The following is a 13817-nucleotide window of genomic DNA, read 5'->3' as shown; positions in this document are numbered from 1 at the left end:
TCCACTCTGGATCCTGCTAAAGTCTTCTAAATGTATCTTCTGGATGATTTAGACCTCGTTTCTTCCCATCTGAATGTGGAGCTGGGGATTAACTAGGGTCTTCATTTATACTTGTCTTAAAATCCCACCATAAATTCAATCAGTTGCTCCACGAATGTTTTATGGCCTTGATTTGTGGACTTGCACAAATGAGCCTTTCCCTCACGTTCAGGAGGCTGACCTGGAGGCAGCCAAACTGTCTGAGGAAAAAGCTTACAGGTTTAGCCAGAGGGACAATAATTAAGTAAATCCATAGGTATGAATTCATGATGTGGAAGTACTTTAAAAACAGTTTGATATGAATTTATGGTATTTTCACAATTATACTATGGCTACCTTGGCCCACTGAAGATGGACATCTTATTACTCCTTTTGAAAGGATCCAAACACCAGTCCGGAGTTGGAGTATGGACAAGGTTCCTGGCTATTCTGCTCCCTTTCCCTGACCCCTCCCCAAAGTGAGCCACCTAACTAATAGTGGGCTCTCAGACTATCTCTGATCCCCAGCCCTTCAGGCTCTGAAGACCTCAGTTCCATGCTGGTGGCTGTTTGGCTGAAGCAGGAGAGCTTAATGCCCAATGAGCAAAGACCTGCTGAGGTTTGACTTTGCTTTGGGGAGCATAAAGATGCTCCCTGTGACCACGTCAGTTTTAATACAATTTCACTGTCTGCCTTCTTTACGTGAGGACAGAGAAGATGCTGCTGTCTTGGACCTTATCAGTACTAGTTGCTGTCCAGTCAACCCCAACTCATGGTGACCCCATGTGTGTCAGAGTGGAACTGTGCCCCACAGGGTTTTCAGTGGCTGAGTTTTGGGAAGTAGATCGCTAGGCGCCTATTCTGAGGTGCCTCTGGGTGGACTCGAACAGCCAACCTTTTGGTTAGCAGCCAAGTGAATTAAATGTTTTCAGCACCCAGAGATTCCTGGGATAAACATTACTAACTGCTCTTCTGAGGGAGGTGGGAGGTCAAACATTAAATGATATAAGTACTGTAATGTAGGTAAAGTCATTGACATGGTGCCTGGGACCTAGAAAATACTCAATTAACGAGGATGGCGGAGACCGGGCAGTGTTTCGTTCTGTTGTACATAGAGTCGCTGTGAGTCGGAACCGGCTCAATGGCACCTAACAACAACAATTCTTCCTCTTCCTTTGTTAAATCATCTGCTTGTGGAAGAAAAAGTTTATCAGCAGTTTTTAAGTCCTATCCAAACCAAACCTATTGCTGTTGATTCCAACTCATAGCAACCCTATAGGTCAGAGCAAAACTGCCCCATAAGGTTTCCAAGGCTGCACTGTTTACAGAAGCAGACTGTCACATCTTTCTCCCATGGAAAGGCTGGCGGGTTCAAATCGTTGACCTTTTGGTTAGCAGCTAGCATAACCACTGCACCACGCAGGCTCCCTTTAAGTCCTTAGGGCACAGAAAAATCTACAGTAGCCTGGCCCATCTCCTGTGCCACTCCTTCCCACACCCTCCTCCTCCCTGCCACGTTTAATGTGGCCCAGAACACATGGATGTGCCCGCAGACCTCGGAGGTGGCTGGACACAGACTCCCACGGACCAACAGACAGCGACCAGGAGAGGCCCATTGCAAAGTCATGCCTTCTAGACCGTCAGACACATTTCTCTGGACTACCTCAAAGAGCTGTCTAATTCTTTGCTTTCAGACATAACTGTATTTACACTTTTCCAAATAGGTGGGGCTTTGCCTTTTTGGTAAAGTTATTTTGGTAAGATTACTTTTACCTCCTGCCCTATAATTCTCTTTGCTTAATGTTTGGATGTTCTTGCTCCTTCTACCTGGCGCAGATTCTACACATTGCAGCTTTCAAAATCCCTTTTTGACCAGGCAGCTGAGCTTGGCCAAAGCAGAGTGTCCAGCCAATGGACTAGAGTGCTGAACAATGATTTTACTTTCTGTTACAAATAGCCCCAATACCTAGGAAAAATAGGCTATTTTCACATTCTGACATAACTCACTGCACAAATGCTAAAGTACTACATTTGTTAAATATAGTTATTCCTATTTTAAAACTGAAAGAGCTGGCTGTAATTGTGGAAAGGTGGCACCCTGCAGATGCCAGGAAGTCCATGCCTAATGGGGCAGGCTAGCCTTCTGTAGCTGTCTTCTCCTTATAGGCAGGCACGGTTACGTCTGGGGATTCATGGGACTCTCTGGGCTCAGGCAGCCTTGCTTCTGCTCACTTTGCAGACCTAGTTCCTATGGTAGCAGGCCACTGATGTGACATCTGTGATGGGATCTGCCTGAGGGTGGGACTTCAGGAATCAGCACGCCAGGGATCTGGTGACATTGAGGTGCGTCTTGGGGGGCAGTAAGGGAATAAGGGAGGAAGTGCAGCCTTCCCCGTTCTGTGTTTCCATAGAGAATAGGGGATGAAGTAAGGGTTTAAATGCCCACTGGGCAGTCCTACCCTTCCACTACTAACCCCAAAGAGGGAGGAGGCGAAGGCCAGCCAGGCAGTACCTGCAGGGACGATGACTCTCCGCTCGTTGGTGGTCATGTTGGGAGGAGGGGGGCCATTCTTCTCATCCATGTAGGTGTTGTAGTTCATGGGGTTGGACTCGCCTCCACCAACGAGCTTGCTGCATTTGCTAACACTGCAGTCCACCGGAGACTCCCTGGAAGTGAGAGGAGACAAAGCCCAATGGGAAGTCATCGAGAGGGCTGCTGTCCACCCGGCCTGGGTGCAGCTCGCCAGCAGCCTGGGCACTGTAGGCCAAGAGTGCTCAGGCCACTGCGAGCCGCTTCCTAGCCTCGTCTGGTGGGATGAGGAGGATGACGATAGAGATGCCTCATTTTTGTCTTCCATACTGCATCAGCATTGTCTGCAAATCCCAGCCCTGTCCAATAATTATGGTACTTAACAACTTTGGGCAGCTCCTTCCTGCCCTCATAGTAACGTCTGAGCCTTTTAGGACGGTACTGAAGTCCTCCCCATCTGATGGCTGCCTCACTGCCAGGAGAACTACGTTTGCGCTGCTCCTTGTTCCCAGATCCACCTTCTTCCCACTAAGATGGCACTTTGCTACTGCCTTTTTTTTCCTTCTAGGACTTATCCTGCCATGTGACAGTTAGTTTGCCAGGCACCCTTCCCCCTGATGGGTTGCAAGTTCCTGGATTGTGTCCTAGCTTTCATTTCTTAACCTCCAGTACCTTCCACAGTGTCTTACATAGTAAGTGAATGATAAACATTTTCTGAATGAATACTTCTATTGCATGTACATAATTTTAACGCATTTCTCATACACTGTTCTATTTGAACTTCCCAGTAACCCTCCAAGATTGGCATGACAAGGGTTGCTATCACCTTCTTATGGCTAAGGAGAATGAAGCTTTCCTGAGTGGCCCAGGGTGGGTCACAGTGGTGGAGCAGCACTCAGGCCTTCGGGGGCTTAGACTTCCCTATCAAAACACATTTACGAAACAGCTGGTTGCTATATGCAGGAGGAATAGAGTCCAGGAACTTTGCCCTGGAAGAGAGGTTATGGCCCTCTTAGTACTTTACAGCTCTGGTGACCAAGTTCACAAGGGAAATGGCATGGACGTGTACAAGGGACACAGCAAATGACCCAACCTAATTACCCAAGAAGACTAATTACAAACCCAGACACAGTTGCCATCAAGTCAGCTCTGACTCGTAGAAACCCCACATGTGTCAGAGTAGAACAGTGTTTTTTAATTACCCAAGAAGACTAATTACAAACCCAGACACAGTTGCCATCAAGTCAGCTCTGACTCGTAGAAACCCCACATGTGTCAGAGTAGAACAGTGCTCCATAGGGTTTTCAGTGGCTGGTTTTGTGAAAGTAGATCACCAGGCCTTTCTTCCAAGGCACTTCTAAATGAAATTTGAACCTCTAACCTCTTGGTTAGCAGCCAGGCATGCTGGCCACTTGCACCATTCATGGACTCCCAGGCCCCATTGGCATCCGGTATTCTACACCATCAGTGCAGAGAGGCTGCTCAGTGGCTTCACCTCAGCACCAGTGACATCCCACCCGTGGCTACCCAATGTCCAGGAACAGGCAGGACACACATTCCCCCAACTCAGAGTCACAGGCTCCCGCAGGGTGCCCAGGGACAAGCCAACCTTCCCCGGCCAGCTCCTACTCAGGCAGCGGCTGAACCAAAAAGAGACCATTGGACGGCCAAGGTGAGGCCGCAGCTGTGGTTACAGCAAGTAGGAGGCATCAGTCCTAGCGCCCTGGGAAAAAGCCAGTTATCTCAAGAGTTTCCAACCAGGCCTTCAGGCCCAAGAAGTTCAGATAAGGCTCAGATTAAATCCTTCCAACTCTGGGACCCAGAACTTCTGGACTTCCCAAAGGCCTGGTTGCTGCCCCTGTCACTGCTATGGGTGGAGCTGGTGGTGCCAGCTGGGTCGGGCCTGTGTGCCATGCTGCAGGGGTGGTGCCGAGGCAGGGAGCGTGGCAGACAGGAAGGCAGTCACCAACAGGCGGAACAGCTCAGGATTCCCGAGACGCCGCAGGGGCAGGGGAAGCCCAGCATATTCAATAAAGAAAATTAAATGAATTTGTTTCTTAATGTGAAAGGAAAAAAATATTGAAGCTCACTTATCATAGCTGGGAGATAAACGCTCCACTGAGATATTAGAAGTCAGACGGTAATTTTTTCCTGATGTCTTACAGAAGGGAACATGGGCTGAAAATGAAAATAAGATGTATAACTTACACATGTTAGAATTTAAGGTTTTACTATTTGCCTACTGTTTTTCCAGGCAGAGAACCAAGACCTAGCCGTCAGAGTCCCAGGCCGCTGAAGGTTTAACGTCCCCGTGGCAGTCAGAGGGGAGGCGGTAGCACTTTGGGGCTTTTCACCAGAGTTTGGCCTTTTAGCTTCTGCTGTTGAAGGACTTGGCCTGAGATGAAGCAGCCCCAGAAAGCCCGGGTGCCTGACTGTGTGGAGTGCTGCCCTGGACTCGCCAGGCCCCACCCCACGGCTAACCACACACATGCATGCACGCACACACACACTCATGCAGACTCTCACCACACACACACACACACACACGCACACAGACACGCACCACACACAAAGGCACGCGCACACACACACACACGCATGCACACGTGCTATGCACACCACACCACATACATGTACACACACACACACCACATGCACACAAACACACCACTCATGCGTGCACACACACCACACACATGCACGCACTATGCACACCACACCACACACATGTACCCATGTACAGACATACACACACCACACATGCACACAGAAATACACACCACTCACGTGCACAGACATGTGCACACACCACACGTGCACACACACACCATGCTGTCTGGCAGCCTCTTCTAGCATACTTGTCAGTGTGGAACAACCAAGTGCAGCAGAAGTTTGGAGGATTAAGGCAGGCTACAGCCAAGAGAGCAACTTTCCTGTTGGCAGGGGAAAACTGGCAGAGGGTGGGGCTGACAGAGCAGACACTTCCCCGAGGAGAAGGAGGGGTGAGAGGCCATGCGCAGGGTCAGGACTCTGTGAAGGCGAGCCTTGCCAGCAGGTGATGGAGCAGGAGGTGTGTGCCCAGGGCTCTCCCCTTGGGCATGGGAACACATTTCTTTGTATCTTTGAGCCTGCCTTTCTTTTCCACCTCAGCGGGCCTCAGGGGGTTGCTGAGTTAACTGCTGACCTCCTGCAACACAGAGGTGAGAAGTCACACCCTCAGGAACTACCTCCTCGGTGACTCTTTAAGGTTACAGTAGAGGGGAGAGAGGAAGCGGGCAGCAGGGCCCAGTCCTGGTTGCCAGGAGAAGAGAAAAACAAAGAAGATGAAACCTTAGGTAAAACCTGCCTGCTAGGTGACCTGGTAAGGACAGGAGCCTGGAGCACAATGGGACCCAGAGGCTGGCCCCTGCTCAGCAGTGTGCCATCCCACAGAAGTTCTCCCCTCCTCTCCTGTTCCTCCAGTGCCTGTGTACACACCTGCTCCCCACCTGACAAGGTAGCCTATCTGGCCATCCACCTGCCTGGGGCTTTCTCCTCTGGAACAAGGCCCTGTCCTCACCAGAGAGCTCTCTTCTAGGATCTCCAAAGGGGGGCCCTTAGGAAGAAGCCGGGACACCCCCTGGCCCCTCACACTTCCCCCGGCCTGCCCTGAGACAGAGAAAGAAGGAAAGCCATACCTGTGCCATGGGCCTGCCTCAGCTCCCTCCATGCGGCCAGCTCTCAGGCTCTGTGCCTCGCCAGGCTGCAGGCGCCTCACTCACAGCCATTGGGCTGAAGGGCACCGCGAAGGGTGGGCACAGGTGAACAGAGCATAAAGGCTGCTCTTTAATGAGGCAGCTGGCGCCTGTGAAGAGGGCTGCTGAAAACAAGAGGGGGAGGGGGAGCAGGGGCCGAGGCGAAGAGGTTTTGTCCTTCAGCTTGCCTACACTGCCTGCTCGTTTGTATTGAGACCTGCGTTTACAGCTAGCATGGGCTTGGGGGTTGGGGCCCATGGGCAGCTGACAGCACTGGGGCAGGTGATCAGAGGGCCTGGGATGGCACAATAGAGCAGGGAGGAGGTGGCAGCTTAGAGAGTGAAACTCAGAGCATCTCCGTTTCAGGGTGACAGAAAGCAATGACACGGGGGTGTCACAGCAAAGGTGGCATGGGCCCTACAGCTCTTTTCCCAACTGAAGACATTTGTCTTCTCCACTGGGCATCAGCTCTTCTAGCCCATCTGGTTCTACTTTTGAGTGTTCGGTAAACATGGCATTAAAAAACTGCTAATGATTTCCAAAGGTGCCTTGCAAACTTAAGCAATTTAAAACAAGATGCAAAATCTTGGGTGTCTGGATGAAAGGAGACTCCAAAAGCTTTTCCCAGAGATTACAGCGCCAGACTACACAGACATCTGCTCTACCTTCCCATTCATCTCAGAGAGGCTCTCAGGATGTGCCACTGCAGACCTCCAGCCTGGACGTGCTATCAAGTGGTGCCTACAGGGTGGATTATCCAATAGGCAAGGTTTCCACACGGGTTTCACTACAGGTTAAGAAGTAAACACAACTAATCCTGTGCTTACCTTGCTTACCGGGTGATCTGTCCCTGTCAAGGATTGTAAATTTGAAAAGAGGCTTTGATTCTGTAGGAAGACGCTGTGGGGCTGGAAGAGAGACAGGTGCCAGCCATAGCTAGAAGCAGCATCCTTGATGTAGTGAAAAAAATGTGAAATTTTCCACTACTGATGATCTGGTAAGAAAATAAGCACTGTGCTTACCTTGCCTGTTGGATAATCCATACAGCCAACGCGCGGTTGCAAGCACTACCCAAACCAGGCAGGTATGGTAGGACCGTCCTTGTATGTGCACATCGCACAACAGTTAGGCCATCTGCGTGGCCTTGAGGATTTCTGTAGGGTCTATGCATCGATGTGTGCATATGACTTTTTGTTCTTGAAAAGGTGATGCAATAAAAGCAAACTTCAAGGAAAAAAAATCACCGATAATAAAGCCAGCTCCCTAACAGAGTGCTGTTTTCATCTGCGTACGCAGGAGACACTGACGGCTTTTCCAGGATGCTAAGTATAGCTTCATGCGCCCAGGTTACAGTCCACCGTTCAGAACTTGGGAACTTAGGAAGGTGCCTGCAGTCGGAGAGGCACAAGTTACTGGGTGGGTGTGCAAGGCTGATTTCTGTATGTGGAATGTCTAGGTATCTAAGGCTAAAGACCCCACTGGTCCTTGCTGGGTGTCAGGGCAGGCTAGCCAAGGTCCCACACGCCAGGCACACAAGGCAAGCAAGTTCCTGCACTTCCCTTCCATAAACTGATGTTCTTTCCTTCACGGGATGTTTTCCCCAGGCCCCGTGGTTGAGACAGGATGCAGCTGAGAGCTATTTGTAGACCACAGCTTGGATCAGGTTGCTGAAGTCTACGTCCAACACAGAACCTGTGGGCTGTACTGTCTCAGGGACACCCACCCAAAAAGATTCCACTAACGACAGGAAGATGGGAAGAAGGAGGGTGCTAGCCTCCCCCAACACGGCAAACCCAGGTGATCCCTGAGTTTCTCAGAGCTCAGTCTCTGGCCCCTGGTCCAGATGACAGGCTGCTGGGATAAAAGCAAGAAGAGCATTATAGTTTTAGCCACATAGAAACCATCCCTCCCACCAGAGGTACAAATATCTACAGAGCCTACGATAAGCATGGAGCGGTACCTCAGAAACGATGTTAGCAAAAAGCCTGGAGGGAACCCTCTGTGGATCACAGGGCAGTCCAAAACATTCTAACCCAGCACCATCCAATCAAAGTAGGATGTGAGCCACATATATAATTATAAATTTTCTAGAAGCCATGTTTAAAAAAACTGAAAAACAAACCCCAAAACAGGTGGAATTAATTTTAATAACATGTGAGCTGATATTAATATATTAACCCAATATAGCCAAAAGATTATCATCTCACCAGAAAGCCAAACCAAATCCACTGCTGTCAAGTCCATTCTGGCACCTAGTGACCCTGCAGGACAGAGCAGAACTGCCCCAAAGGGTTTCCGAGGCTGCAAATCTTTACAAAAGCAGAATGCCCCATCTCTCTCCTGCAGAGCGACTGGTGGGTTTGAACTGCTGATCTTTTGGTTAGAGCCAAGTGCTCAACCTCAGTGCCACCAGGGCCCCTTCATTTCAACATAAGAATATAACAAAGGATGAGCTATTTCCACTCCTTTTCATACTAAAAAAAAAAAAAAAAAAAATTTTTTTCATACTAAGTCTCCTAAATCCAGTGTGCATTTTACACTCAGAGCACATCTCAGTTTTGGACTAGCCACATTGCTTATGCTCAGTGGCTACATGTGGCTGGTGGCTGCCGTACTGGACAGCTTGGCTCTGGCCCATGAGCCAAGAGACCCCAAACGGTACACTCTACTAGGGTTTTCTCATCTCAGGTTAGGAAGCTTTACAACTATCTCGTCTGTCTTTTTTATTATTTGATGTTGTTATTGTTAGTTGCAGTTGAGTTGGCTCTAGCTCATGCTGACCCCATTTGTGTCAGAGTAGAACTGTATTCCAAAAGGTTTTCAGTGGCTGGTGTTCCAGAAGTAGATTGCCAGGCGTTTCTTTTGAGGTGTCTCTGGGTGAACTTGAACCTCCAACCTTTTAATTAGCAGCCAAGCAGTTAACCATTTGTACCACCCAGGGACTCCTATAATGAATCACCCCTCTGAAAATCATCAAGTCATATACAAGCAACAAAGTGCCGTTATCACTCAGGAAATATGAAAAGTGCAGTGTTCAGGCTAAGAAAACTTAGTGGCCTGGCATCTATTTTACCATGTTATTTCTTTTTTTGCATAATTAACTAATAGGACCTGATACGGTTTCACTCTAAGCAAAGACATTTTTCTAACAATCCTTGCCTCCTGCAGCCCACCAGCCCGTCTACATGTGAGCACTTAGACAATATTTATGAGGTGCTGGAGATGGCTGTGCCCAACCTGCTGGACTCTGCGGAGTCTATTCCATCTTCTCTGTTTCCCCAAAGGGGGAGAGAGCTTGTTCATCTTTCTGAACCTGCTCTGTCACCTGCTGATGGCCCAGGTCATGACAGGCAAAGCAAAAGCAGGGGCTGCTTTGTGCAACTGGAGCCAGGTAAACATCACGTCTGCTCACCAGGTATTTACAAAGCCCTCTTCCAGCTGGCTGCTGCTGTGATGGGAGCCAGGTACCAGCTGACAAGTGGGTTCTAAAAACTGATTTCCTTGGGGGGCCCTGACTGTGATTAGTATCCTGGTGTGCCTGGGGCTTTTCCTGTGGCAGGAGAGGGAGCAGTTAGCTCATAGGTGCAGCTTCGCTGAGCAGAAATGCGGGCTCCGCATGTGAGGGGCTAGATCAGCCCGTCTATGTCCTGGCTTGCTCATTAGTTATCTGCATGGCCTTGAACACACACCTTCATCTGAGTCTAGTTAGCCTGCATTCGTTCATTATTCATTTGACCACTGCTTATTAAGCTCCTCTTGTGTGCTCGGCACTGCTCAGGAAACAAAGCCAAGACCTGCCCACATTTTAGTGACAGAAAGAGACAATAAACAATAACCAAACAAGAGAATGTGTGGACGTGACAAGAGCTAAGAAACAAAGAGCATAAGGAGTAACCAAAAACCAAACCCACTGCCGTTGAGTCTATGCTGACTCATGGCAACCCCATGTGTGTCAGAGTAGAACTGCTCCAAAGGGTTTTCTTAGCTGTAATCTTTACAGAAGCAGATCACCAGGCCTTTCTTCTATAGTGCTGCTGGGTGGGTTTGAACTACCAGCCTTTAGGTTAGGAGTCGAGCACAAACTGTGTGCCATCCAGGGACCTAAGGAGTGAAGGGGTTCTATTTTACATCAGGTGGTCAGGTGTCATTATGGATAGAGACCTGAAACAACTGAGGGATGCAGTCATGTGACTAGATGGACTGGGAATGTTTCAGAAAGAGCGAACACAGGGAAGAGACTTTGAGGCAGGAGTGTGATTGGGGGCCCAGGAGTTTTGAGTGGCTGACTTGGAGCAGTGAGATGGAGGGGGGCTCGAGAGGATGTTGGAGGGATGTTGAAGCCACGCTAAGGACTCTGGATTTTGCCATGAGCCATTAAAGGGTTTTGAACAGGAGATTTAAATATTTTCTAAGGATTACACATTCTGCTGTATGGAGAACTGACATCAGGAAGGCAAGAGGAAGTGTGAGGCTAGGGCAGTGGCCGAGGAGAGAGAGAGGCATGCTGGCTTGGAGTGGGGGAGAGCAGTGGGGTGAGAAGTGGTCCAATTCAGGCCACGGAGACCCTCCAAAGGGGGAGGGGTCTGAATCTCCAACAAGCACCAGGAGCTCCTTAAAAACAGGCCGGTTTGGGAATCATCGCTGAATAGGCCACCTCATGGCTGGGTGTTGGCAGAAATGAGATTGCAGTGCCGTGAATTACTTAACATGGCCCTTCTAGCCATACTTTCTAGCCTCCCACCAAATGACTGGATGGGACTATGCAAATGAGGTGCTTGTGACCCACGAAGGGGATCGGTCAGTTTTGTCATCCTACTAGGCCTAAAATGAGTCATCCCAGAGACGGGACGAGAGGACCTTACCACCACCAAGAAAGAAGAGCCAGGAGTGGAGTGCATCCTTTGGATCTGCGATCCCTAAGCTGAGAAGCTCCTGCAACCAGGAGATCGAAAGAGAGAGAGAAAGAGAGCACTGTAACACTGAAGACGATGTGAAGCCGTGGCAAAGAAACGGTGTCAGAAGAAGCAGGAGACCAGCAGGAGATGGTGCAATGGAGCGGCCCATAGAGCTGAGTGCCTTCGGGCAGGAGGCTTACTGGCAGAGTAGGGTGCCTCTGGGTACTCATTGGTAAAGCTAAAAGGGCTTTGTAACACTTGCCTGAGCAGGGCAGAGGCCAAGGGGCTAGAGAAAGACTTGCCTGAGAAGGAGAAGAGGCTGTCTTAATTTAAGAACTGTGTCCTGAGGGTTCCTGAACCTGCATTGTAACCTGTTACTTCCCTAACAAACCTCATAATCATGAGTATTGTCTGAGTTCTGTGTGGCCATTGCAATGAATTATTGAACTCGGCGGAAAACCAGAGTGTGCTATGAGGGGGACAGTTGGTGTCAGAATTGGTAAAAAGGTTGGAGGGTGGAGGCATGTCTGACCTCTGCCTCACGGGAATCAGCCTTGGGCTGTTGATCTTGATTCTCCTTCCTTGTGAAGTTAGAGGACATCAGATATCTCTGCCACACCATTTTTACAAAGACGATGAATGCAAAATTGTGATATGCAGGCAGACAGGGAGGGGTAGAGAGGGGCAGGACAGATGGTATGCAGGGGTAGGAGTCAATGCCTGGGCTCTGTGGCCAACTTTTTCTGGTCTAAAGCCTTAGACCAGTCATCTGTCCCCTCAGAGCCCAAGGTGCCTTTACCTGTATAAATAGAGTTAGAATACCTATTGATAGGATGGTGGTGGGGAACAAAGGACAGGATAATAGGGAGAAATGTTTACAACTGGTAGGAGCTGCAGACTTGTCATGGTTATCTATGTGGCTCCTGGCTCAGAACACACAAGCCTTCCTGAAATCCTAGAATCTGGGAAGGTGGCTGAGATCCCAGGCCCTGGTTTGGTTAGTGGAATTGCCATGTGGTAGGTTGGATGTTCCCACAGGCAGTCTGCGACCATGGGCTGCTTGGAGGGGGCTCACTCTCACTGCACGCTCACTGGCTCTGCTCTTCTCTCTGGACTTGTTTCCTTGGTGAACTCATCCATTTACCCAGTTAGAACTCCTTACAGATGGTGCTCTCATCTAAATCCCAGCCCCAAAACACTATCTGACCTTCAGTCCCCCAGTTCCAAACCCTCTTAGACATTTCTGTCTGAACGTTTGGCTGATTGCTCACAGCAAATCTCAAAGGGAGCAGTGACTTCCCTTCTCAAAGCATTTCCTCCCCTCATCCTCGCTATGCCTGCCAACAGCACCATTCTTCTTCCATATGGCCAGGCTTCGGAGTCATCTCTGAGTCTTTTTTCACATTCGCCTCTCAACACACTTCAATATTTATTCACCCAAGACCTGTTTGTTATCTCTCTGATAGGTCTCTCACGTATCCCTTTTTATTTCCATAATCATTGCCATCACCTTAGCTCATAACTTCACTATTGCTTATCTGGGATATTTCATTAACTTAGCTTATCAGTGTCCCTGGGTGGCCCAAAGAGTTTGCGCTCCACTGTTAACCGAAAGGTTGGTGGTTCAAATCCACCCAATGACACCATGGAAGAAATGGCTGGTGATCTGCTTCCATAAAGAGTATAGTCAAGAAAACCTTATAAAGCAGTTCTATTCCATAACACATGAGGTGGACATGTGTCGGAATCTACTTGATGGCAATGAAATTGGTTTTTTGGTTTTGCTTAGCTTACCTTCCTGATTCCAATTCTCTCCCCTCCCTACTCTCTACACATCATGATTGTTGGCTCACCATCTTAAATTATAGCTCTGATGATGTTAATTGTCATAAAAAAAGATTGTCATATCGGTGCTTAAAGTTGGTCTCTGGTTGGTCACAGTCTGTGGATTAAATTCTGTATTTTTTCAGCCTACCACTCAGAACTGTCATGGATTGAATTGTGGCCCCCCAAAATATCTGTCAACTTGGCTAAGTCTTGATTCCCTTGTATGATTGTCTACCATTTTATCTTCTGATGTGCTTTCCCTAAATCCTGTCACTATGATGTAATAAGATGGATTAGTGGCAATTATACTGATGAGGTCTACAAGATTAGGTAGTGTTTTAAGCCAATCCCTTTTGAGATATAAAAGGGAGAAACAAGCAGACACACAGGCGCACCTCATACCACCAAGAAAGCAGTGCCAGGAGCAAAGCACATTCTTTGGACCTGAGGTTCCCGTGCTGAGATGCTCCCAGACTAAGGGAAGACTGATGCATGACAAGGACCTTCCTACAGAGCCAACAGAGAGAGAAAGCCTTCCTCTGGAGCTGGTACCCTGAATTTGGACTTCTAGCCTACTTGACTGTAAGAGAACAAACTTCTCTCTGTTAAAGCCATCCACTGTGGTATTTCTGTTATAGCAGCACTAGGTGACTAAGACAAGGATCCTCTCTTGCTTTTCATCTTTATCTCCCTGGGCTCATCGAACTACCTGATATTTCATGAATGAGACTTACACTTTCTCTTTCAAACCTTGGCTCATAACCATGCCTACTGCTACGGGACCCTTTCCAAGTCCTTGGCATTGTCCTGCAT

General features: G+C 48.8%; 1 protein-coding gene across 2 annotated transcripts in view; it reads right to left on the bottom strand.

Annotated features, from left to right (window-relative positions):
- The window catches only part of FLI1 (Fli-1 proto-oncogene, ETS transcription factor), a 145090-nt gene that overhangs the window by 49176 nt on the left and 82097 nt on the right, over positions 1-13817 (bottom strand). For both annotated transcript variants that reach the window (XM_049857594.1, XM_049857593.1), the window contains exon 3: positions 2531-2685. In XM_049857594.1, coding sequence (XP_049713551.1) covers positions 2531-2685 — 155 coding nt within the window. The remainder of the gene's footprint in view (positions 1-2530; positions 2686-13817) is intronic.

Source organism: Elephas maximus, chromosome 17 (genome assembly GCF_024166365.1).
Source record: "Elephas maximus indicus isolate mEleMax1 chromosome 17, mEleMax1 primary haplotype, whole genome shotgun sequence".
NCBI classification, from domain to species: Eukaryota; Metazoa; Chordata; class Mammalia; order Proboscidea; family Elephantidae; genus Elephas; species Elephas maximus.
Note: the sequence above shows the minus strand (reverse complement) of the source record. Positions and strands in the feature narration are given on the sequence as shown.